Source organism: Suncus etruscus, chromosome 11 (assembly GCF_024139225.1).
Source record: "Suncus etruscus isolate mSunEtr1 chromosome 11, mSunEtr1.pri.cur, whole genome shotgun sequence".
In the NCBI taxonomy this organism is placed as follows: domain Eukaryota; kingdom Metazoa; phylum Chordata; class Mammalia; order Eulipotyphla; family Soricidae; genus Suncus; species Suncus etruscus.
This window is the reverse complement of record NC_064858.1, coordinates 20,578,203-20,603,169: the sequence shown is the minus strand read 5'-3', so window position 1 is coordinate 20,603,169 and position 24,967 is coordinate 20,578,203. Positions and strand designations below refer to the sequence as shown.

The window sequence follows — 24,967 nt, the reverse complement described above, 5'->3', positions numbered from 1 at the left end:
ACAAGATAGTTCTATTCATTCCTAGATAATCTTTAATTTTTCTAAACCAACCTGCCTTTTTGGTCTCCCTGTAAAATTAGGGTTATTTTGCTTGTCCAATGTAAAGATGTGGAGGTCAATACAAAGTGATGAGCAGGAAGGTTGCCTTGGGACTCTCATCTTATATAGGCATGTCCTGCTAGAAGAGCATCTAAACCATCCCTCTTTGGGGTAGGAAGAGACCTTGATTTTCATAACTTTTCTAGATACTGAGAGAAGAGACCAGATTGTGACCAGTTGGTGCAGATCTGGAGTTTGTACTGGTAGATGGTCAATACCTGGTATAGGTGCAGAGAACCGTGCTGGACTCAGGGTTAAAAGGCTGATGTCCAAGTCAAGTCATCAAGGCAAATGTTTAGATTGGAAGGCCCTGTTTAGCAAGAAATGATTAAGTCCTCATCCTTAACAGATAACATCTCCTCTTAGCTTCTAATTATTTTTTATTTTAATAAACCTATGCAAAAGAAATGGTGCCAAAGGATATTATTGTGACCTACAGGAAAGATAATAAACCAACTATTATTATTCTGGTTTTATCAAAAGCAGAAATATTTTATGGATACTAAGAATTTTTGCTTGCAAATATAAATAAAAGGGGAAAAGTATAATACAACATAGAGCATATACATGATAAAGGGATACATTTAAGAAGTTTACAAAGAGGTAATACATATCCCACAAGTCTTCTGAAATAGTATGAGGAGAGTAGATAAATTCTGGATCCCAACTGCAGTTTACACATTGACTTAAATATTTGCATGGCCAAATAATTAGCAGTTTCATTTCCTAACATTGGCCCTGGGAGGCCAAAGTGGGCTCTTATTTGAGTGATAAATATTGGCTCAGAAATTTTTGGAAAAGTGCTTGTAAGTGGTGTAGCAAATCTTGAACAACTTTTTATAAGCATTTAAAGAGGCAGTTATGCATGAGAACAATCCTACTATATAAACTGAATCACTTACTACTTTGCATGGCTCTGAAACATGTGATAATAAATAAATTAAAGTAGCAAATTCAACTTGTTGAGCAGACTTGTAATTAGTATGCACTGTTGTGGTGAGAGAAGGGCCAGTACTACTGCCTTTTCTGATGATGGCCCATCAATATAAAACATGGGAGCATCATTTCTAAGAAAGGAGTAGATAATAGGTGAGATCACAAAATGTGTCCTCTGAAAGAAATCCCACACTTTTCGGGAAGGATAATGGGAGGAAACTTCTGATATATCAGATAGTCCTAGTTGAATTGGTGCATTGAGAAGTAATACACATTCTATTTCGTGTTTTGAAATTGGCAGGTCTGTTTTAGGATCAAAACCTAACAAGGAAATCATTCTGAGCCTTGCCTTGATGATAAGTGCAGAGACCAATTCAAAATAGGGTACAAACTTGCAAGGTTGCTTGCCTTGTAATTAAATGCATTCTAGAGGCCCAGAGAGCTACACAACAGCAGGGGAATAAGGGGTTGCAAAAATTAAAAGATACACTTCTCCAGGTATGAACCTGAAAAGATGTGACTTTTGGAGCCAGGCTATGAAAAAAAAATCTATTTCTGGGGATGCAGAAATAGCATGGAGGTAGGGCATTTGCCTTGCATGCAGAAGGATGGTGGTTTGAATCCCGGCATCACATATGGTCCCCCTGAGCCTGTTAGTGATTTCTGAGCACAGAGCCAGGAGTAATCTCTGAGTGCTTCTGGATGTGACCCTACCCAAAAAAAGAAAAGGAAAAATCTAATTCCTGTTGGGACTTTTATGTAAAACACCTGATGTATTTAAATTCGGATTTCCTTCTTAAGTACTAAATAAATTGGTTATTTCTCTGTTTGGAATCCCTAGGGAAGGAAGGATCCAACTTACATCACCTAATAATTTTTGAAAGTCATTAAGATAGATTTTTCTGATAAATAAAAATCCTTTGGGGATGCACTAAATTATGCTTCAATACAAGCCCAAGTATTTAGGTAAAGCCTAGATTTTTTCTGTGGCTATTGTTAAACCAACACTCTATAAGCAGCTGATGAGAAACCCATAAACACATTGCAATTTTTTGTGTGTTTGAGCTGACAGTGAGATGTCATACACCAAATATACCTGAGGAAACTTTACGAGCTGGACATAAAATCACAAAATCAAACCATAAAACCATAAAATCAATAAAATATTGATACATGGTTGGTGAATTTGCCATTTTCTGAGGCAAAATTGTCCATTAAATTTCCTGTATAGGGTCCCTGTTATTAAGAGAAAATATACAAAGGCAAGTCTATTTCTATTTTTTGAATGTATAGAAATATAAAAACAGTCCTTTAAGTCAATTACTATTATAGACCAGTCTCTTCTAATGGTGACTGGTGAACGTAAACCATTCTACATAGCCCCATCAACAGCATCTGAGAAGTTACAGAACTTAAATCAGTTAAAAGTCTCCAACTACCGTATAATTTTTAATAATAAATATTGGAGCATTTTTTTTATAATATATATAATTTTTATTTTGATCATAGTGTCTTACATATTGTTGACAATAACATTTTAGGTACATATTTACATAAAATCAGGGGGGATTCCCATCACCAATTTGTCCTCCCTACACCTCCGTTTTTGTTCTACCTCCCATTTCCTCTTCCCTCACCCCCAGGGAGGCTAGAATATGTGGTCCCCTCTGTATCCAACCCACTACTTAGTAGTCTTGCCCCTGTTTGGTCTTAATGCCTCCCTTATCTCCCCCTCTAACTGTAGGCAGGACTAGCTAATTCAAGTTGCATAATTTTGCCTGAAAAAGAGAAGATAAATAAACTGGGGTAAGAGTCTAATACTCCAAAAATGGATGGAATCCTTCTAGAGGCTCTCATCATCGATTTGGGAGATGAAGGAGAAAAAGAAGTTGAAACACTCCACCAGTACCAAAAAAAGAGTCAATTATCCAGTGGGGACTCCATCTATATCGATAAGCACCTCAAAAAAAAAAAAACAGATGAAAAACAAAGCAAAACAAAACACAACAAACAACCAAAAACCAAACAAACAAACCAAAAACACGCATGGTCTTGAAATAAGAAACATGGCATAGCACATAACGAAAGAAGAGAAAAGAAGAGAAAAAAAAAATAAGTATAATTGGGGACCACGATTTCAGTAGTCACACCCAAACAGAGAAATCGACCAAAATAGATAGGTATATAAAAATAATAGTAACAATAATAAATGAAGGGAAAAATATATGTATATATGAAATAACCAAGGTTTTGTGGTTTTTGTATTTTTGTTTTTTCCCCTCCTGCCCTGGCACAGTAAATATTGGGGTCATTCGGAAAGGAATTCACTTGGCCTAAGAAATATGGGGTTTCTCCGTCCTTGGAGTATACTGTCATGGGATCAGCTCTAGACTTTGCTCAGGATCATTTATTCTCCCGGTGGTGTTTTTTTTTTGTGTGTGTGGAAGACTTCTGCTCTGTCCAGGGTGATACAATCAGAGCTCTGTGTGTAGAGGTCTCCGTATCTGCACAGTCCTGAGGTGGGACTTATGATGAAGTCAGTCTTTGTGGTTCTAGAGGTTCTGTTGCCTCAGTGTCGTTTTAATCCATCTTCTGTGGTTGGTGATCTTGGTCTTTGCACTGAACCTAGGATGGCACCTAGGATAGCATCTTTCTTTGTGCTTCCAGAAGCCCCATTCAGTTGCAGTTGTCTCTGTCAGACCTTTGGGACTAGGGATCATGATTATTGTGCAAGTCATAGTGCAAACCCTGAACTAGGGCTTTTATATTGGGCCCAAGGTGTATACTGTCTGGTCGTGGTTCTAGTAGCCAGTCATCTGTAAGTCATGATCTTGGCTTTTGGACCTACCAAATGGTGCCGCGTCTTCTGGTTTTGTCTTGTCGTTAGCTGGTAAGGTATGCTAATCTGCTCTCAGGACAAGTTGTTCGCATTTTCCTCATTGTCAGGATATCATGTTAGAGCTGGCCCTTGTTGTTGACCCCGCAGTATTAAGGCTGGCTCAGATGGAGTTTGTTTCCTGTAGCTGTTGTGAAGAGCTGTGCCGATTCTATGTCTGGGATCCAGATTTCAAGGCTGGATGAATGGTATCTAATCACCTGAGGTCTAAGCTGATTCCACATGACATATTTTCAAGGTAGGAGATATCCCTGTATTGTAAACAACTATGAGTTCCTATCTCTAGTAGATAAGAGCTCTTTTTGTTTTATATATATATATATATATATATATATATATATATATATATATATATATGTATATATATATATATATACATATATATATATATATATATACATATATATATATATATATATATATATGTAAGATTTCCCCTTTATTTAGTGTGTCTTTGCAGGGGGAAATGGTGCTACATTATATTGTCGGTGTAGCTGGGGGTGGACAGAGGGTATAACAGACACAGGTCACATACCCAAAAATGATAAAAATAAAAATAAAAATTAAAAAAAAAAGAAAGAAGAAATAAATAAAAATGTATGTGCTCGCAAATGTATATGTAGGACCAACATTTAAAAAAAATAAATAAATTTAAGAAAAGAAGAAAAATGAATTCGCGAAGGTTTTAAAGGGCCAAAGTGGTGCAAAAGACTACCTTACATTTGGGGGAGAGCAGGTAACGAGGTGGTGTATTACAGGTCCTATGCCTATGTTGGAAGTACAGTTTTTCCCATTGTCTTTTGGGTTTTTGTTGTAATGTGTGGGTTCTCAGGCATCTTCCTATCCCACCCCCTGACCTTCTTCAGGTTGGTAAAAATTTGCGGCAGGGAGGTCTTGGAAGAGTTCTTGCATTGGGGATACTTTTGGACCTAGGTCCGGTTTCAAGTAACAGTCCACATTAGGGGGAGTTGGTAGGGAGGGCCTCGCAGCATGAGTCCGCAGGGGAGTTGGCTGTCTTTTCTTGTCCGGGACGAGGTGTGGGTTTGACTGGGTGTCCCTTCTCTTGGGTGCTGGGTACTGGTTCGTTGGGGTAGGAGGTCGATCTTGTTGCCTAATAGATTAAGGACTGAGGGTGAAGTGTTTTAATATAGAGGGAGGTCTGGATGGGATTGAGGGGTGGAGGGATAGTTGGGTTTCCAGAGTGGGGAAAGGGTAAGGTGAATGGAAGGGGTAGGGAGGGAGAAAAGAGAAAAATACATTAGAAAGAAAGGGAGAAAAGAAAAGATAGAAAGTAAAGAAAAGAATAAAAGAGAAAAAATCAAAAAGCAAGTGGTGAGAAGAGAGGAGAGAATAACAAGGGAATGCTAGTTTGCTTGAATGTGTTCAGTGAATAGAGCATGTAGTTTGAGTCTGTTCGTCGCTGTTACTGCTTCGGTGGTTTGACTGGTCACGTGCTTGAAACCCTAAAAGAAGGTAAACCTAGAGATAAAGTGTATGTTAAAGAGATTTCTCAAAAAAAAAAAAAAAAAGAGTTTTCTCGGGGTCATCTCGTAGTGCAAACTAGGTATGGTATCTCGTGTGGTATCCCGAGCTGCCATCTTAGCTTGTCCGCCCTTTGTATCCAAGAACGCCTGTGGACAGAGAAGCTGAGAGGTTATTTTACATATAGTAAGATAGAGGCATTAATACGTAGTGTTATGGGATGTTTCCATTGGAGTCAGTGGTTTGCCTTGGTATTCTTTACCTGTGTTCCTGTATACGATCTCTACAGGACTATTATGAGCCCTTGTTGTAGAAGGTTGATTACGTAGCTGTTCTCTCTATGCTGCTGTTCTGGTGTTGCTGTTTTCTTCGTGGTATAATGTGTAGTCGAAAGTTTGTGTTGTTAGTTTTTCATGTGTTTTGGGCACTGAGGTTTCAATGTGTCCCAAACTCTACTGTTCATAGACTAATTTTCTAAGCGCCTCTAATTTTGTCCTGTGGATGGGTCACTGCAGATTTCAGATTGGAATATTGGATATCCACTCAATGTGAATGGATTCCGGGCATTTTAACACAGTGACCCCAATTATAAGGCAAAACCTCTGCATTAACAAACTGGGAGGTGTTCTGAAGAGGGATGTGATATTATTCTTCCCATTTCTTATGCAAATCATGTCCCTCTAGTTTCAAAGAAACTTTAGTTACAAAGGCATGAATATTGCCTATTAATTTATTGGCTCTATGAACTTCAAATATCTAGCACTCTGGCAAACAGAATTTTGATGCAAGACCCCCCTATTGCTTCCAAATTGTTTTAAATTTCTTGTAGGGCTCAATTTAGGGGCCAATCTCTTAAAGAAACCACAGACACTTAGGCCATTGAATCAAACATACCTTTAATTTTTCTGGCCTGAATATGCACTTCAAATATCTAGCACTCTGGCAAACAAAATTTAGAAACAAGGCCCCCCTATTGCTTCCAAACTGTTTTGAAATTCTTGTAGGGCTCAATTTTGGGGCCAATCTCTTAAAGAAACCACAGACACTTAGGCCCTTGAATCAAACATACCTTCAATTTCTCTGGCCTGAATTTGAAGAGTTAACATTGGAATTTCCTCCTTAAGTTTAGCAGTGAAAGCTATATATGCAGAAGTAATAGGGTTAGTACTTTCAAAGTTTTCTTCCTGGATGAGTTCTTATTTTACAGGCATAATATAGGGAAGTAATAAAATTTGAGCTACATTTTAACTTTTTTTTTAAGTTCCAGAATGTGGGTACTTGACAACTATTATTTCCTCTACATGATCATAATCTATAATCCCCAGTTAAATTACTATCCCTTTTTTATAAATAATCTCTTTATTTAAACACCATGATAACAAACAAGATTTTAGTTGGGTTTGAGTCAAAATAAGAACACACCCCTTCAGCACTGCAACATTCCCACCACCAATGTTCTCCATTGCCCTACTCTCTCATCCCCTGCCTGTATTCGAGACAGGCATTTTACTTATCTTACTCATGAACATTATCATGGTAGTTGTTAGTGTAGTTATTTCTCTAACTGCACTCACCACTCTTTGTGGTGAGCTTTATATCATGAGCCAATATTTCAGGCCCTCTTCTCTGGGTATTATTAAAATAATGTCTTCTATTTTTCTTAAAACCCACAGATAAGTGAAACTATTCTGTGTCTCTCTCTGACTTATTTCACTCAACATAATAGTTTCCATATCCATCCATGTATAGAAAAATTTTATGACTTCATCTCTCTTCATGGTTGCATAATATTTTATTGTGTATATGTACCACAATTTCTTTAGCCATTCATCTTCCAAAGAGCATCTTGAGTTTTTGTTTGTTTGTCTGTTTGTTTTTTTAAAGACTCTGGCTATTTTAAATAGCACTGCTATGAATATAGGTGTGAGGAAGGGATTTTTGTATTGCATTTTTGTGTCCCTAGGGTATATACCTAGGAATGGTATAGCTGGATCATATGGAAGCTCAATTTCCAGTAGATGGCCTTGAATATATTGAGAAAATTCTCTTCCATTTCCATCTTGATGAGTTTTTCTTTTACCAAGAATGTGTGTTAGAACTTAATGAATGCTTTCTCTGCATCTATTGATGAGATAAGTTGCTCCTTATTTTTCTTTATGTTGATATGGTATATTATGCTGTATAATGAATTTGCGTATATTAAACCATCCTTGCATTCCTGGAATGAAACCTGCTGTGTTGTGGTGTATGACCTTGATGAGGCTCTGGATCCTATTTGCCCAAACTTTGTTGAGGATCTTTGCGTCTGTGTTAATCAGGGATATTGGTCTGTAGTTCTCTTTTCTTGCAACATCTCTGTCTGGTTTGGTATCAGGGTGATGATGTTAGCTTCATAAAAACTATTTGGTTGTCTTTCTGATTCTTCAGTTTCATGAAAAAGAGTATTTCTCTAGAAAGGTTTGAAAGAATTAACTAGTGAATCCATATGGGCCTGGGTTTTTGTTTGGGGGAAGACTTTTGATTAGTAATCTTTTAGTTTCCTCAGTAGTGAAGGGTATGTTTAGATATGCTATACCAACTTGGTTTAACTGTGGAAGATTATGAGTTCAAGAATTTATTCATTTCTTCCAGGGTGTCATGTTTTGTGGCATAGAGTATCTTAAAGTAGTCTCTGATTACCTTTTGAATCATGCATCTGCCATGATCTCACCTTTTTTCTTTTTCTTTTTTTCTTAGAAGTTATTTTCTTATTTTAGGTTTCATTTATATCGATGTTATGTCTCCTATTAGTTTAAAATAATAATTTCAACATGCTTATTAAGTTCAAGATCTCACCTTTTTTCATTTCAAATATGGCTTATTAAGTTTCTCTCTTTCTGTTTCTTTGTGAGTTTTGCTAGTGATTTATCAATTTTGTATATTTTTTTCAAAGAACCAACTTTTGCTTTTGTTGATCTTTCAAATTGTTCTTTTTTTATTTCCACTTCATTGATTTCTGCTCTAAGTTTGGGATTTCCTTCTGCCTACCTATTTCTGGTTCCTTTTGTTGATCATTTTCTAATTTTAAAAGCTGTGGCACTAAGCTATTATTTATGCCCCTTCATCTTTTTTGATGTGTTCTTGCAAAGCTATAAATTCATCTCTAGTACTGCTTAGTCTATGTCCCATAAAATCTGATAGTTTGTGTCTTCATTGTAATTTTTTTCCAGGAATGTTTTGATTTCCTCTTAGATTTCATCTCTGACCCACTGGTTGTTCAGCAGAGTGCTGTTTAATTCCCAAATGTTTAAGTTTTTCTTATGTGACCCTTTGTAGTTCACTACTAATTTCAGTTACCTATGATCTGAGAAGGTAGTCTGTTCAATTTATATCCTAGCTTTATGGAGTTATGATTTATGGGGCAGCATGTGGTCTGTCCTGGAGAATGACCCAGGTACATTGGAGAAGAATGTGTATTCAGTTTTCTGTGATGGAGTTCCCTACTCTACTAGTCCACTTTCTTCCATTTCTCTTTTCAGAGCTAGTATATTCTTCTTGGCTTTCAGGCTGGTTGACCTACCAAGGGGTGACAGGCCTGAATTAATATTCCTTTGAATATTAAACTGTTTCTTCCTAAAATCATCCCCAAAGTTTCTTGAAGGAGTGCCCCTGTTATGTCAGACCTAAGCTTATAAGGGCATTGAGCAGGAAGGAGGGTCAAGTCCTCCAGACAGGGAATATCATATCTAAAATGCAATTTCTCAAAGTTGCAGGGTTTAATAAGCTTTAACTGCTGAGTTTCTTGGTTTGGGCTGGGAAGGTAAACTACCAATGAAAAGGTTTTATGATTTTGAGGGGCAGGGACTGGACCCTGACCCAGTTTCCTAGGACAGGTTGACTAAGACTTGTTCCTGAGTGTGCGGGTCTTTGAGTGGATAGAAAAAGACCACGTGACCTGTAGTTTTTCTTAAATGCCCCATATAGCTACATTTAAAGCATATGACCTGACTGCAAAATAGGCATTGGACTTCTTCCCCAGTTTCTACTGGCTCCCCAGTGACTGTTAGATATTGAATGACAGTCACTTGCCTAATGAAATTCCATGCCACACCTCAGACAGGAATCAGGTTGTTTCTTTGAGCAAATGCCATTAATCTGATTTCCTTAAGATCGCCACTGAACAGCATATGTTGTTAGAGTGCAGCAGTGAGGTGCAGATTAGGGTAATTTTAAGTCCCAGAATTTCTAAATGCAAGTAGAAATTCCATGACATCTTTCTCCATAATTGGGAATAAGATAGCCTGACAATAATAATTGGTATGGTCAAAGCCTATGGTTTGTCAAAAGATTTCAGTTTTTCATATTTCTAACCTGTCTTTTTATTGCTTCTGTCAATTTCCACACAAATTTTTTATATATCATCATAGCTCACAGAATGATCTCTGTATATCTACCCTTGAACTCAGTATCTGAGTCAATCTTTTCCCAAGACATTGAGGCAAGTTCTCTGCAAGCTTTAAAACAGTATAAGGTAGTCTGTCTGCCTATTTACTTCTGTGTACTGTCCTTCCTTTATCAGCGTTTCATAAGATTATGTGACACTTGCAACCCTCTTTTCAGAGTGATTATTAAATAGACTATTAATAGACTATTAATTCTACTCTTAGAATTCTCATCAAACTACATCTTCCATTGTAAATATTGAAAAGCATTCAAACAGGTCTTTACTACAATGTTAAAGTCCTGTTGGGTCCAACACCCACCATCACTCCAGGTACCAGGGTATTCAGTACAAAATAGAGAAAGAGGATCATACTCCAAGCAAGATTTCTTAAAATTACAGACGTAATTTATATTTAAAACTTCATATTTTAAAATTTAATTATTTTTTGATGGGAAGAATTTGTTTCTGATACTGAGTTATTACTAATTTCCCTTATGTGGAAGGCAAGTTTGTTTCACTCTCTCTAAAAGGCTAATTGAAGGGTGAGTGAGTGAGAATACTATAGATCTGCCTTCTGATTTGGCCATTTCAATATCTTTAGAATTGTTTTATAAGGGGGCCGGCAAGGTGATGCTAGATGTAAGGTGTCTGCCTTACAAGTGCTAGCCAAGGAAGGACCGCGGTTCGATCCCCTGGCGTCCCATATGGTCCCCCCAAACCAGGGGCAATTTCTGAGTGCTTAGCCAGGAGTAACCCCTGAGCATCAAAACCAAAAAAAAAGAATTGTTTTATAAGTCAATATCCCCAAGAGAAATTGGAAGAGGCTCTACTGGCCTAGAGCCAGTAGGGGGCAGTCGAACACCAACCTCAGAATTTCTCACCTCTATTTCACAGCAGGAAATGCTTTCCTAATATTTGAATTCACTGGACTTTCAGAATGATTAAAAAGTGTTTCAGAAACCTTCAAAGCAAGGCTAGAATAATCAGCCCATTTCTCAACAAATGTTAATGCTAAGCTAGAGAATTCAGCCCAAATCTTTTGATTCTCACAATACATCAAAAAAAAAAAAAAAAAAAAAAAAAGAATGGAAGGAAGGAAGGAAGGAAGAAAAGAAAAGAAAAGAAAAGAAAAGAAAAGAAAAGAAAAGAAAAGTTATCACTAATGCAATTTGCATGAAAAGTGCCATGGACCTTCAACCAACGCTCAAGCAAATGACATCAAGTTGAATCAAAGACTTTCAAGCTTAAAAAGCCCAAATGGTAAATTTTCCTGAGAAGAAATGAAAAATACATCTCACCAGTCAGTGACATAGTCCCTATTTGATTCCATTTTACAGTTTCGGGTCCAAGTTTGGACGCCATCTGCTAGTAGAACCCAGGGCTTCAAAAGAAGAATCTGGTGAGATGCAGGTCTGGAAATAAACCTTGATGCAAGTAATTCATGCAGTGAAAAGGCACAAGAATGGATTCAGAAAATCCAGCACTCAAACAGAGAATTCAACCACCCAAGATTTCTGCTCATAAGAAGGAATATAGCTTAGTGGAAGAAGACCAAAAAATGAGTTTTTGCTTTCCTTATACCCCTGCTTTTATTGACAAGAACCAAACCACACCCTAGGGAATAATCCGGTATTCCTTCATTATATTACACCTAGGTGGAGTACAAATATTAATTAGGGTAGGACCAGTACTAGTAAATCAGCACAAATAGTTAAGGCTGCAGTTCCATAATCATCACAGAATATGGTTCCTCATCACTACAAGAAGTGACCCTTTATCCCATTGGGTGAGTCCCAACACTTCTCTCAAGATAAAACATTGAGACAGGTCATATGAGGTACGTTTGGGCATTCTGCCATTCTTGGGGACCAAGCAATACTATTGCTCTAAGGTAGGGTTCTCCTTATAAGCTCCATTCTTGACTGCACTCAGTTGGCCCTTTGTAGATTGTCTCTATTCTATTCCCAGTTAAGAATTTCATGGTCACCTTAGAGAAAATCCCTCTGGAGCGACCTTTAAGGATACCCAAAACCATCTTTGCCATCAGAAATTTGTTCGAGGAGTGCTGGGATGCTATTAACCACTTCGGCCCAGCAATCATTTTTGATCTGTTTCGTCGGCTCACAGGCAGGAAGCCAAGGTAAGTGGCCACCATTCTGCCTGAGCACACTGGCCAATGGCAGAGAAATTTGGGGATAACCTGGTCAGAGCAGTGCAGTCTCAAAGGACTCCACCTCAAGCCTGCTGTCAGGCAGAGGCCTAATGCATAGGGCCACCTGGGGCCTGTGGTCTCTGAGGAGCAGTAATGGCCAGTATCTGAGTCTCACTGGCTCCTGTTGAACCTGGGTCCCTGTGATCTTAGTTTACAAAAGAGGAAATGGGGCTAAGGGACAGAGTAGATGCCTGAGCTTGCTGAACTAGAACCTGGGCCCTGTCTGTTCATGTTTAGCTATGGGACATTCGTGATTCTTTGTCCCCTCTGGAGCATGATCTAGAAATGTTAAGTATCGTGACCCAGGGTCAAACATGGCACTGTATGTGTTACATACTTGATGATAGACATAGTGTGCATCTCAGGGGCCATCAGTTGGACCTCAGTGTCTTTGTTCCCAATATTGGAAGGCATGACACCAGCTTTCACAGGACCAGTGGGCAACAACTACATGTGGGGAAGATGGTTCCTGTGCTGGGACCAGTGTTAGAGGCTCAGTGGTGAATCTATGGAAAGGGAAGTTTGGGTCTGAGTCCTCAGCAATGACTGATTCAAAGACAGTGTCTAGTGATAATTCATTAATTGCACTACAGTGTGAATAGTGCCAGCACCCTTGGACTGCATACTTTGTATTTGGTTCTGTGGCCATATCTAGGCCCAATTTGGTACTAAATTAGCTCCCATTGCTGCTTCACAGATTTCTGAATCTCATGAACCGCATTCTGAAAGCAAATGCCATGCTGGAGTACTTTACAGCTCAAAGCTGGGAGTGGAGCATGAACAACACGGAGATGCTCATGGCAGAGCTGGGACCCAAGGACCAACAAGTAAATACAGACTATGTGTGGGATACTCAAGGAGATGCTGAGTCTTTACACTCTGTCATGGAAATAGCCTGGCTATGGGAAGGGGCTACTCTTCAATGCTTAGCTGCAGACCGAGGGTCTGGCCTGTCCTTCTCCATAGCACCTATCAGGCATCATATTGAGTGTTGGTACCCCCCTCCTGGCATCACTGACAGTGTTTTTATAGCTCATAACACCTTGCCCCGTACTCTATGGTCAAGAGAAAAATGAATGCAGCCTGAAAGGTAACCAGGCACTCTCTGCCTTCTCAGAGATTTCACTGTATAGTTTAAACTATTGTCACTTCACTTTTGTTACTCTTTACATCAACCTTAGTTTTTCCTTCTGTTGAAGTGACACTGGCTTATTGCCAATGTAAGACCCAACATTTTAGGTGCATGTGTGTCATCTGAGATTTGGTATCCCTGATTAACTTACTGCTGAACTCTTTGGCTGGTGAATTGGAGTTTAGTTTCCATGGCACCAGACATCAGTAACTATGATCCCCTATAGTGACATCCCTCAAATCCATTTAGGACAGTCCCCTCCAGTCACCTGAGCTCCTTCCTCTGTCAGATGCTGGCCTTGGTCTTCCATAATGGCTAGTGTATTCTTCACCAGGGACAGGTGATCTATTCTCTCACTGCTGTTGCTCCTGCTGCAATGAGCACAGGTCCAAGTTATAAATTCCAATGTGATTTCCTGCTCTTAAGTAAATGGCCAGAATTCTTGAACCTTATGGTATTTCTACTTTTGAGTGAAGGATACAGGGGACAATCCTTGAGACGTTTTCAAGACAGTTGCACCAGTTTACATTCTCACTAATATCAGTGTCCTCACACTGATATTGTACATGGGTGAAACAATACATTATCTGTTTGTTATCCAAGTATTGTCCCATTACTTTAAAACTTTTTAATTGTAGGGTTGGAAGATGGTTTTTACAACCAACATTGCTCCAGGAAACATTTGAAGTTCAGTCATGAAATTAAACTTTGTTGTCTGCAAGACAAACACTTTATCTACCTGTCCCTACCAAAAAATATTCCATTGCCTAATCCTGATTCCATTCATTTTCTCATGACTTCCTAACGTGAAATGTTTGCCTGATTTAATTTTAAGTGGCATTAACTAAAATAACCACTCAGGCATACTTTGCAGGGGATCAGCCTGTATTATACATGGATTGTCCCTCATGTGGGTAAATGCTGCCCAAATGGATGAGCTGTCCATCCATGAATGCCTACTGGACACACTCATTCTAGTCTTGCCTTTCAGATGTTTAATTTTGATGTGCAACATCTTAACTGGAAGGAATATGTTGAAAACTACGTTCTTGGAGTGAAGAAATACTTACTGAAAGAGGATATATCTGAAATCCCCAAAGTCAAGAAACACTTGAAAAAGTAAGTACTATCAGCAAATGTTTGTAGAGAATTTAATCTGTGGCTGGTTTTATACACAACAGGAATTAGGGAGAGGTATTTTATGGGCTCCTGTTAGCACTGTCCATATGACATGCTGTCACGGACACCTCACCTAGGAAGCAGGCATTTATTTTATCAAAACAGCTACTGAAGCTCAAAGAAGGCACAGATAGGACTCAAATATGAATAAAGTTGTTTCTCATAATAGGTACATGATAGCAAATTGCAAATAATAGTAGAGTTCAACTGTATATGGTCATGTGGGCACAGCTTTTTTTTCACTCTTCCAGCCATCCAACTGCATGAACTCCCTTTCCCCCATAATTATTTCAGATGGAACAAAATGATACAGGTTGTATGCTGGGAGGTAGGAAAATTAGAGAGCTTTTATTTGGTTTTGGAACTGAGAGTCTTCACATAAAAGTCTTGTCCCCATTACATGTAGTATGGAAGTAATCTGCATGTAATAGATATTAGAGGAACTCTGTGTAGCAAGCCAAGATCTTTACCAATCTTAAGGTTTTAGTAGAGATAAGTCAAGGAAGGGATTTTTTGGAAGTGATGTAGAAATTTGGTTATTCAGCAGTAATTATGTGGTAGTAGAATTTGGAAAATTAATACGTGAGTAGGCACTGCCTGCTTGTTACAGCAAGGGAAAGACTCCTATTCTGATGTTAACCATGTCTTCTCCTAGACTCCGGAACATAGAGTACCTCTTCAACACCGTCCTCATCCTCCTGATCTCATACCTTCTTATCACACGCTCCCAGGTAGCACAAAATACCTGTTTCTTCCTTGTGAACTTTGGCTACAAGCTCCTCACCTACTTACGGGAATATTCTTCACTCAAGTTCTAAGTGGCTCTGACAGTGTCTCCTGCTAATCTGCCACTCTGTTACCTCTCCAGCAGCAAACCAAACTATGGCTGTGCTCAAAGTCATTAAGTAGCACACACACATGAGTTTACCTGGCCCCAAACAAAGTCACATTCACATCTAATTCTTCCCTCTCTTCATATCTTGCCCCTAAGGAAGATGCAGTCTAGGAAATGCCAGTAAAATTCAGACAGACCTATAGCAGAGGGCCCCATTCAAGGCACACAAAGAAATGCCTAGACTTCCTCAGAAGCTCTAAGGAGGGAGATAGGGAAGTGGGTTCACTGAATAGACCCCACATTGTTTTTCATTCCAATTTGCCTCCCCATCAGATGGAAACAATGTCTTTAGTCACATTTTTTTCAATCATCTTTGCTTAACTTCAGAATCCTTTGCATCCCCAAATTCCTTGCAAACCTCATGGGTTTCTTTTCTATTCATGAAGTCATTGGCCTTTCATCCTTTGCTCTTCCAAGGAGATACCTGCACCTTAGTTAGAAGTACAAACTTCACCAAAGAAAGCAAAAAAAAAAATCGCTTATTTTAATCTTTTTTAAATGGGGGAGGGATCCTCTTAGGTGATCATTGTATTTGCCAACACTCATTATTCCAGCCACATGGTTTAAGATCAGAGAGAACAGGCATAGGAAGCAAGTCTTAGGGAATGTTGCTATGTCTAAAATACTTGACAGTAATGCAAAGCAAGTGGTAGGAACCATAACTGTTACCCAACTTTCCCCTATTTGAGAGATCAATGCATCATGTATAACTTTTGATGTTAAAACAAGATATTCAAACTTAACATCTGGACTATCAACTAAAAAGGATCTAACACAAATATTAGAAAGTGGGATATGAATTGAGTTTCTCTTCATGCTTTTTCTATAATCAATACTGCTACTCAGAAAGCTCATTCACATGTGAGGGCTGCAGGCTTTTGTAAGAATTCCTTCCCAAAATGTCTTTAGATAGATTTGCACTCCTGTGACCACTTTAGGGGATCTGTACATTGGGAATAACTTTCTGGACCAATATTTCTTGAGTTATGCTGATGGTGAAAAGAAGAAATCAAAGTCTGTATGTATGTCTATGAAACTGTATAAAAACATTCCAAGAATTTACAGTCTAAGGTCAATAAATTCAGTGGGGAGCTGATTTTAAATGCAAATGTGTATTGTTTACTGTATCAATGTGGTGCTTGTATCTGAGGAAGACTCCTTCCTCTGCCGAAAAGAAAGAACCTACCTTTTTCAGCAAACCTAGATGTAAAATTTGGCTAAGGCATACAGACTCACAGACCTCTCCTCTTGCTGTTATAATGACATTACATGCTCTGGCGATTATAGAATGTCACTGAGTTCTCTTGGGGTGGTCACACATAAATCAGTGCTTGCAATAAAGGAATCCCATATTTTTTTCAGCTAGAGCTCAGTTCTTGATGCCTATAAGTCCTGCTTGGAGAATGCCTCTTTGGGGGAGGGCAAACGAAAAAGAACACGTAAAAGTGCTTCTGGAAAGCCTCATTTTGTACATTAGTGGAACTGGGGCCCATTGGGTTAGTGGCAGAATGTGGTGCCATGGAGGATGGGAGGAGTAGACTGTTTGCTCATTTTAGTGGAGAAGGAGTAGGGCCATACGCAGCAGAGCTCTAGTTACTCCTGACTCTCAAAAATTACTCCTGGCAAATTTGGGGACTGTGTAAAATGCCAAGGATCAAACACCATGTGCAGAAAAATGCTGTCTCTAGTGTACAATACACTACAAGTGTGGCAATGGGGAAACAACGCAGGACAACAGCATGTATAGAGAATGAAGATGGCAACTCTGATGACCCAAAATATGCCAAACACCTAATAGCCTCTCAGATAAGGAGTTTAGAATAAAAGTATGGAGGATGTTCGTAGAACTCAAAGAAAGCATATTGAACTGAACAGACCACAGATATAGAAATCAAAAAATTCCAAACAGAAATAATGGGACTGAAAAGTGCAGTAGAAGAAATGAAAATCTCTATGGAAAGCCTCTCCAATAGAGTAATAGCAGCTGATGATAGAATTAGTGAGATGGAATATGGGATGCATAATAACTCCACACAGCAAAAATCATTAGAATAAAACATCAAAGCAAATTATCAGACAATGGAAAAGTACTCAAAGATTTTGAACAGATGAAAATAGAAATGTTTGATAAATTCAACAGAAACAACATAAGAATCATTGGAGTCCCAGAAATCCAGGAAGAAAATATGCAGGAAGTATCAATAATCAAGAACATCATTACAGAGAAACTCCCAGAGATTAAGACTGCATGCAACCAAATCCTACATGCCCGAAGAATAACAGCTAAAAGAGACCTAAAGATAAGCACCCCAACACACATCCTAATCACAATGACAAATCCCACAGATAGGGATAGAATACTGAAAGCAGCAATACCAAAAACGGAAGTTACATTCTAAGGAGCATCCTTAAGATTTACAGCAGAAATGTCACAAGAAACTCTCAAGGCCAGGAGACAGTGGTCGGATATTGTGACAAGACTGAATGAAATGGATGTGTCACCTAGAATACTGCACCCAGCCAGACTCATATTCAGTTTTCAAGGAAGGAAACATAGCTTCACAGATAAGCAACAGCTCACAAACTTTACAGATATAAAACCAGCCTTAAAGGAGAAACTGAAAGGACTACTTTAAGACAAAACAGACCAACAGACACAATCAAACATATGCACAAAGATGACATTAAATCCCATTACAATCATCTTATTCAATAACAATGGATTAAATACACCAACTAAGAGACACAGAGTGGCTAAATTGATCAAAAAGATGAATCCAACCATCTGCTGCCTACAAGAAACACACCTAAATAGTCAGAACAAACATAGACTAAAAACAAAGGCTGGAAGAAAATCATCCAAGCAAACAACACCATTAATAAATCTGGGGTGGCCATATTAATATCAGACAACAAAAACTTTAGACTCAGAAAAGTTGTAAGGGACAAAGAAGGACACCTTGTACTAATCAGGGGATATATGCAACAGGAAGAAATCACACTACTAAACATATATGCACTAAATCAGAGACCAGAAAGATATCTAATATAATTACTGACAGATTTTAAAGAGGACATCAATAATAACACAATAATTGTGGGAGACCTAAGCACGGCCCTGTCAACACTTGTTAGGTCAACCAGATGGAAAACCACCAAAAATATACTATACCTAAAAAGAGAAATGGAAGAAAGAGGCCTAGTAGATATGTATAGGAAACTCCATCCCCCAAAACCTGGATACACATTCTTCTCCAGTGTGCATGTACAGTGTACATCTCCAGGATAGACCACATGCTGTCACATAAAACATACCTTCATAAAATCAAGAGGATAGAAATTTTGCAGTCTGCCTTTATTGACCACAAGGCTCTGAAATTAGAAAAAAAAAAGAGACACAGAAGAAAAACTTTAACAACTGGAAATAAACAACCTACTACAGAACAGCCAGTGGGTCTGAGATGAAATCAAAGAGGAAATCAAAACTTTCCTGGAAACATGACAATAAAGACAAAAACTATCAGAATCTATGGAACACAGAAAAAGCCGTACTGAGATGAAAATTTATAGCTTTGCAAGCACACATGAGGAAAGAAGAAGGGGTATACCTGAATAGCTTAATGACACAGCTTATAAAATTATAAAATTATTAACAAAGGGAATCAAAAATTGGGAGACAGAAGGAAATAACAAAGCTCAGAACAGAAATCAATGAAGTGGAAACCCAAAATATAATCCGAAAGATCAAAGAAATCAGACGTTGGTTCTTTAAAAAAATAAACAAGATTGATAGATCATTGGCAAAACTCACAAAGAGAGAAAGAAACATAATAACTCATATTAGAAATGAAAAGGGGGAGATCACTACAGATATTGCAGAGATTCGAAGTGTAATCAGAGACTACTTTGAGAAACTCAATGCCACTAAACAGGAGAACCTGGAAGAAATGGATAAATTCTTGAACTCTTATAAGCTTCCACAGTTCAAAAAGGAGGATGTAGCATATCTAAGCACCTCATCACTATTGAGGAAATTAAAACCATAATCAAATGTCTCCCCAAAACAAAGGCCCAGGCCCAGATGGATTCACTAATGAATTCATTCAAACCTTTCAAGAGGAACTACTACCAATCCTGGCCAGGCTCTTTTTTGTAATTGAAAAAACGGGAACACTTCCAAATAGCTTTTATGAAGCCCACCCACATCACCTTGATACCAAAACCAGACAGAAATGCTGCTAAATTTATAGACCAATATCCCTGATAAACACAGATGCAAAGATCCTTAATAAAATCCTGGTAAATAGGATTCAATGACTCACCAAGAAAATCATTCACTACTATCCAATAGGATTCATCCTACAAATGCAAGGATGATTTAACATTTATAAATCTATCAACATAATACACATCAACAACAAGGAAAATTGATGTTATCAATAGATGCAGAGAAAGCATTTGATAAGGTCCAGCCCCCATTCTTGATAAAAAAAAACTCTCAGCAAAATGGGACTGAAAGGAAACTTTCTCAAAATAATTAAGGCCATCTACCACAAATCAATGGCAAATATCCTCAATAAATAATGAAGACAAACTAAAAAGCTTTTCCTCTAAATTCTGGTACAGGACTGTCCTCTCTCACCATTCCTATTCAACGTAGTACTGAAGTACTTGCTATAGAGATTAGGCAAGAAAATGATTTCAAGAGCATCCAGATAGGAAAGGAAGAAGTCAAGCTTGCACTCTTTGCAGATTACATGATACTATACTTAGAAAACCCTACCAAAAAGCTTCTAGAAACAATAGATTCATATAGCAATATGGCAGGCTACAAAAATTAACACAGAGAAACCAATAGCCTTTTTTATACACCAATAATATAGGGAAGAAATGGACACACAGAAAACACTGTTATTCACATTTGTGTCACACAAACTCAAGTATTTTGGAGTCAACTTGACTAAAGCCATGAAGGACCTTAAAAGAAAACTATAAACTATGCTTCAAGAAATAAGAGAGGACAAGCAGAAATAGAAACACATACTCTGCTCATGAATTAGCAGGATCAAAATAATTAAAATGGCAGCATTCTTTAAAGCATTGTACAGATTTAACACGATCCCTCTAAAGATATCCCTGACATTCTTCAAAGAAGTGGATCAAACACTTTCAAAATTCATTTGAAACAATAAACACCCTCGAATAAATAAAGTAATCGTTGGGGAAAGGAATATGGTAGGCATTACTTTACCCAACTTTGAACAGTATTAAAAAGAAGGAATTTATCAAAAAAGCATGATATTGGAATAAAGACAGACCCTCAGATCATTGGAATAGGTTTGAATACGCTTAGTATGTTCCCCCAGACATACAGTCACCTAATTTTTGATAAAGGAGCAAGAAATCCTAAATGGAGCAAGGAAAGTCACTTCATCAAGTGGTGTTGGCACAACTGGTTAGCCACTTGCAAAACAGCGAACTCAGACCCCCAAATAAAATCATGTTGAAGGTAATATCCAAGTGGATTGAAGACCTTGATATTAGACCTGAAAACTTAAGATATACAGAACAACACATAGGTATAACACTCCATGATATTGAGACTAAAGGCATCTTTAAGGAGGAAACAGCACTCTCCAAACAAGTGGAAGTAGATAAACAGATGTGACTAAATTAAGCTGAGAAGCTTCTATACTTCAAAGCAAATAGTGCCCAGGATACAAGAACCACCCACTAAGTGGGAGAAACTATTCACCCAAAACCTATCAGATAAGGTGCTAATATCCAAAATATACAAGGCACTTACAGAACTTTATAAGAAAAAGACAGCTTACCCCATCAAAAACTGGGGAGAAGAAATGAATAGACACACTAATGGCCGAAAGGCACGTGAAAAAATGCTCCACATCACTAATCATCAGGGATATGCCAATCAAAACAACTATAAGGTACCATCTCATATCACAGAGGTTGGCACACATCACAAAGAATGAGAACATGTAGTGCTGGTGGGGATGTGGATAGAAGGAAACTCTTATTCACTGCTGGTGGGAATGCTGTCTAGTCCAATCTTTATGGAAAGCAATATGGAGATTCCTCCAAAAACTGGAAATTGAGCTCTCATATGATCCAGCTACACCACTTTTAGGGATAAAACCTAGGAACACAAAAATACAATACAAAAATCCCTTTCTTACACCTATATTCATTGCAGCACTATTTACAATAGCCAGACTCTGGAAATACCAAGAAACCCTTCAACAGATGAATGGCTAAAGAATCTGTGGTACATAATCACAATGGAATATGATGTAGCCGGCATGAGAGATGAAGTCATGAAATTTTTCTATACGTGGATGTACATGGAATCTATTATACTGAGTGAAATAAGACAGAGGGAAATAGATATAGTATAGCCTCACTTATCTATGCGCCTTAAGAAAAATAAAGACATTTTTGAAATAATTCTCAGAGACAAAAGAGAGGGCTAGAAGGTCCAGCTCAGAACATGAATCTCACCACTAAGATTGATGAGTACAGTTAGAGAAATAACTACATTGAGAACTATCATAACCATGTGAATGAATGAGGGAAGTAAGAAGCCTGTCTAGAGTACAGGTGGGGATGAGGTGGGGAGGAGGGAGATTTGGGATATTGGTGATGGGAATGTTGCACTGGTGAAGGGGAGATGTTCTTTCCATGACCAAAACCCAACTACAATCATATTTATAATCAAGTGTTTAAAGATATTAAAAATAAAAATATATAAATATCTCTAAGTTTGAATTAAAATTAGATTGCTTTGGAAGTGGGGAGGGTGCACAGGTACTCTGAAGCAGTGTGCAAATGCCTGGGTCCACCATGCAGAATGATACTTAGCCACTGTGCAAGCCAGATAGCTGAATATTCACTCCAGTGTTGCTAAATCCCCCATGCCCAGAGGTGCCGGCATTCAGAATCAATGTCTAGTGCATGTCAGACATGCATTCCACACAATTGAACTACCTCCAGTCATTAAGAGAATAAATTTTAACTGTTCCTTTGATTTCTTTATAAAAATAAAACTGAGCTAATTTCAGTGGAGCAGTCTAAGGAGGGAAAAAGTAATTTTCATATTTATTTCTATGAGTAAAATTTTTAAAAAACGCTAGAAATAGAGCTCAAATAATAGGGCAAATGCACAGCCAATGTAACGCCATGTTCTATCCCTGGTGCTACCACAGCATGGAAATGAACTTTGCAATCTTGGCTTAAAAACACTGGGAATGACCTAGGCTCCCAGTCCCAAGAACTGCTTTATGGTAGCTGCATAAAGTAGTAGTAAGACTGAAATATCACAACCAATGAAATCCTTTTTTGTGTGATGCTAAACATATAAACAAAAGGAAAGTGAAGAGAGAAGAGGAGAGGAAAAGAGAGGAGAGTAGTTGTCAAGACAAGACAAGACAAGAGAAGGGAACACAAGGGAAGAGAAGACAAAAAAAGAAGAGGAATTTAGAGTATACTGTCTCAGCGCAGAGCAGTATGGCATCAGAGAGTGTATTTGATTTGCAAGTGACCAACCTGGGTTTGATCCCCAACATGCAAAAGAATCTCTTGAGATCCATAAAATTAGAAAATGACCAACAAAAGGAACCAAAAATAGGGAGACAGAAGAAAATAACAAAGCTGAAAGCAGAAATCAATGAAATGAAAACCAAAAAAACAATCCAAAAGATCAACGAAAGCAGAAGTTGGTTATTTGGAAAAAATAAACAAGATTGATAGACCATTGGAAAAAGTCACAATGAAAGAGAGAGAGAGAGAGAAATCTGATAACCCATATTAGAAATGAAAAGGGGAGATCACGACAGATATTGCAGAGATCCAAAGGGTAATCAGAGACTACTTTGAGAAACTTTATGCTACTACACATGAGAACCTAGAAGAAATGGAAAAATTCTTGGACAATTATAACCTTCCATATTTAAGTAAGGACGATGTAGCATATCTAAACACCCCCATAACTACTGAGGAAATTGAAACTGTAATCAAACATCTGCCCAAAAAGAAAACCCCAGGCCCAGATGGATTTCCTAATGAATTTTTTCAAATATTTCAAGAGGAGCTACAACCAATCCTACCCAGGCTCTTCCATGAAATTGAAAAGAACAGGAACACTCCCAAACAGCTTTTATGAAGCCAATATCACCTTGACACCAAAACCAGACAGAGATGCTGCCAAAAAAGAAAATTACAGACCAATAATTCTGATGTATGCTGATACAAAGATGTTCAACAAAATCCTGGCAAATAGGATCCAATGCATCATCAAGAAGATCATACACTACGATCAAGTAGGCTTCATCCCAGGAATGCAAGGATGGCTTAACATCCATAAATCTATCAACATCATACACAACATCAATAAGAAGAAAAATAAAAATCACATGATCATATCAATAGATGCAGAGAAAGCATTTGATAAGGTCCAATACCCATTCTTGATCAAAACTCTCAGCAACATGGGAATGGAAGGAACCTTTTTCAATCTAGTTAAAGCCATCTATCACAAGCCACTGGCAAATATAATCCTCAATGGAGAAAAACTAAAAGCATTCCCTCTAAATTCTGTTACAATACAAGGCTGTCCACTTTCACCACTCCTCTTCAACATAGTACTGGAAGTTCTTACTATAACAATCAGTCAAAAAAAAGATATCAAGGGAATCCAGATAGGAAAGGAAGAAGTCAAGCTCTCATTGTTTGCAGACGACATAATACTGTACTTAGAAAACCCTACAGACTCTACCAAAAAGCTTCTAGAAACAATAGACTCATATAGCAAGTTGGCAGGCTACAAAAATTAACACACAGAAATCAATGGCCTTTTATACACCAATAATGATAAGGAAAAGAAGGAAGTCAAGAAGGAAATCCCATTCACAATAGTGCCACACAAACTCAAATATCTTGGAGTCAACTTGACACAAGACATGAAGAACCTATACAAGATAAAAACTATAAAGCCCTGTTCCAAGAAATAAGAGAGGAAACACGGAAATGGAAACACATACCCTGCTCATGGATTGGCAGGATTAACATCATTAACATGGCAATACTCCCCAAAGCATTATACAGATTTAATGCAATCCCCTTAAAAATACCCATGACATTCTTCAAAGAAGTAGATCAAACACTTATGAAGTTCATCTGGAAAAATAAACACCCTCGAATAGCTAAAGCACTCCTAGAGAAAAGGAAAATGGGAGGCATTACTTTCCCCAACTTTAATCTGTACTACAAAGCAATAGTTATCAAAACAGCATGGTATTGGAAAAAAGACAGACCCTCAGATCAGTGGAATAGGCTTAAGTTCTCAGACATCGTCCCCAGACATACAATTACCTAATTTTTGACAAAGGAGCAAGAAATCCTAAGTGGAGCAGGGAAAACCTCTACAACAAATGGTGCTGGCAGAACTGGTTATCTACTTGCAAAAAATTGAACATAGACCCCCATTTGACATCATGCATGAAGGTAAAATACAAATGGATTAAAGACCTTGATATGAGACCTAATACCATAAGGTATATAGAACAACACGTCGGTAAGACACTCCATGACATTGAGTCTAAAGGCATCTTCAAGAAGGAAATTGTACTTTCCAAACAAGTGGAAGCAGAGATCAACATATGGGAATACATTAAACTGAGAAGCTTCTGCACCTCAAA

General features: G+C 38.0%; 1 protein-coding gene across 1 annotated transcript in view; it reads left to right on the top strand.

Annotated features, from left to right (window-relative positions):
- Nucleotides 1-15,177, top strand: part of LOC126022011 (fatty acyl-CoA reductase 2-like) — a 78,593-nt gene extending 63,416 nt beyond the window's left edge. Inside the window, exons 9-12 of the mRNA XM_049782887.1 lie at nucleotides 11,805-11,976; nucleotides 12,746-12,875; nucleotides 14,172-14,299; nucleotides 15,015-15,177. Coding sequence (XP_049638844.1) covers nucleotides 11,805-11,976; nucleotides 12,746-12,875; nucleotides 14,172-14,299; nucleotides 15,015-15,177 — 593 coding nt within the window. The remainder of the gene's footprint in view (nucleotides 1-11,804; nucleotides 11,977-12,745; nucleotides 12,876-14,171; nucleotides 14,300-15,014) is intronic.
- Nucleotides 15,178-24,967: the final 9,790 nt, after the last annotated feature.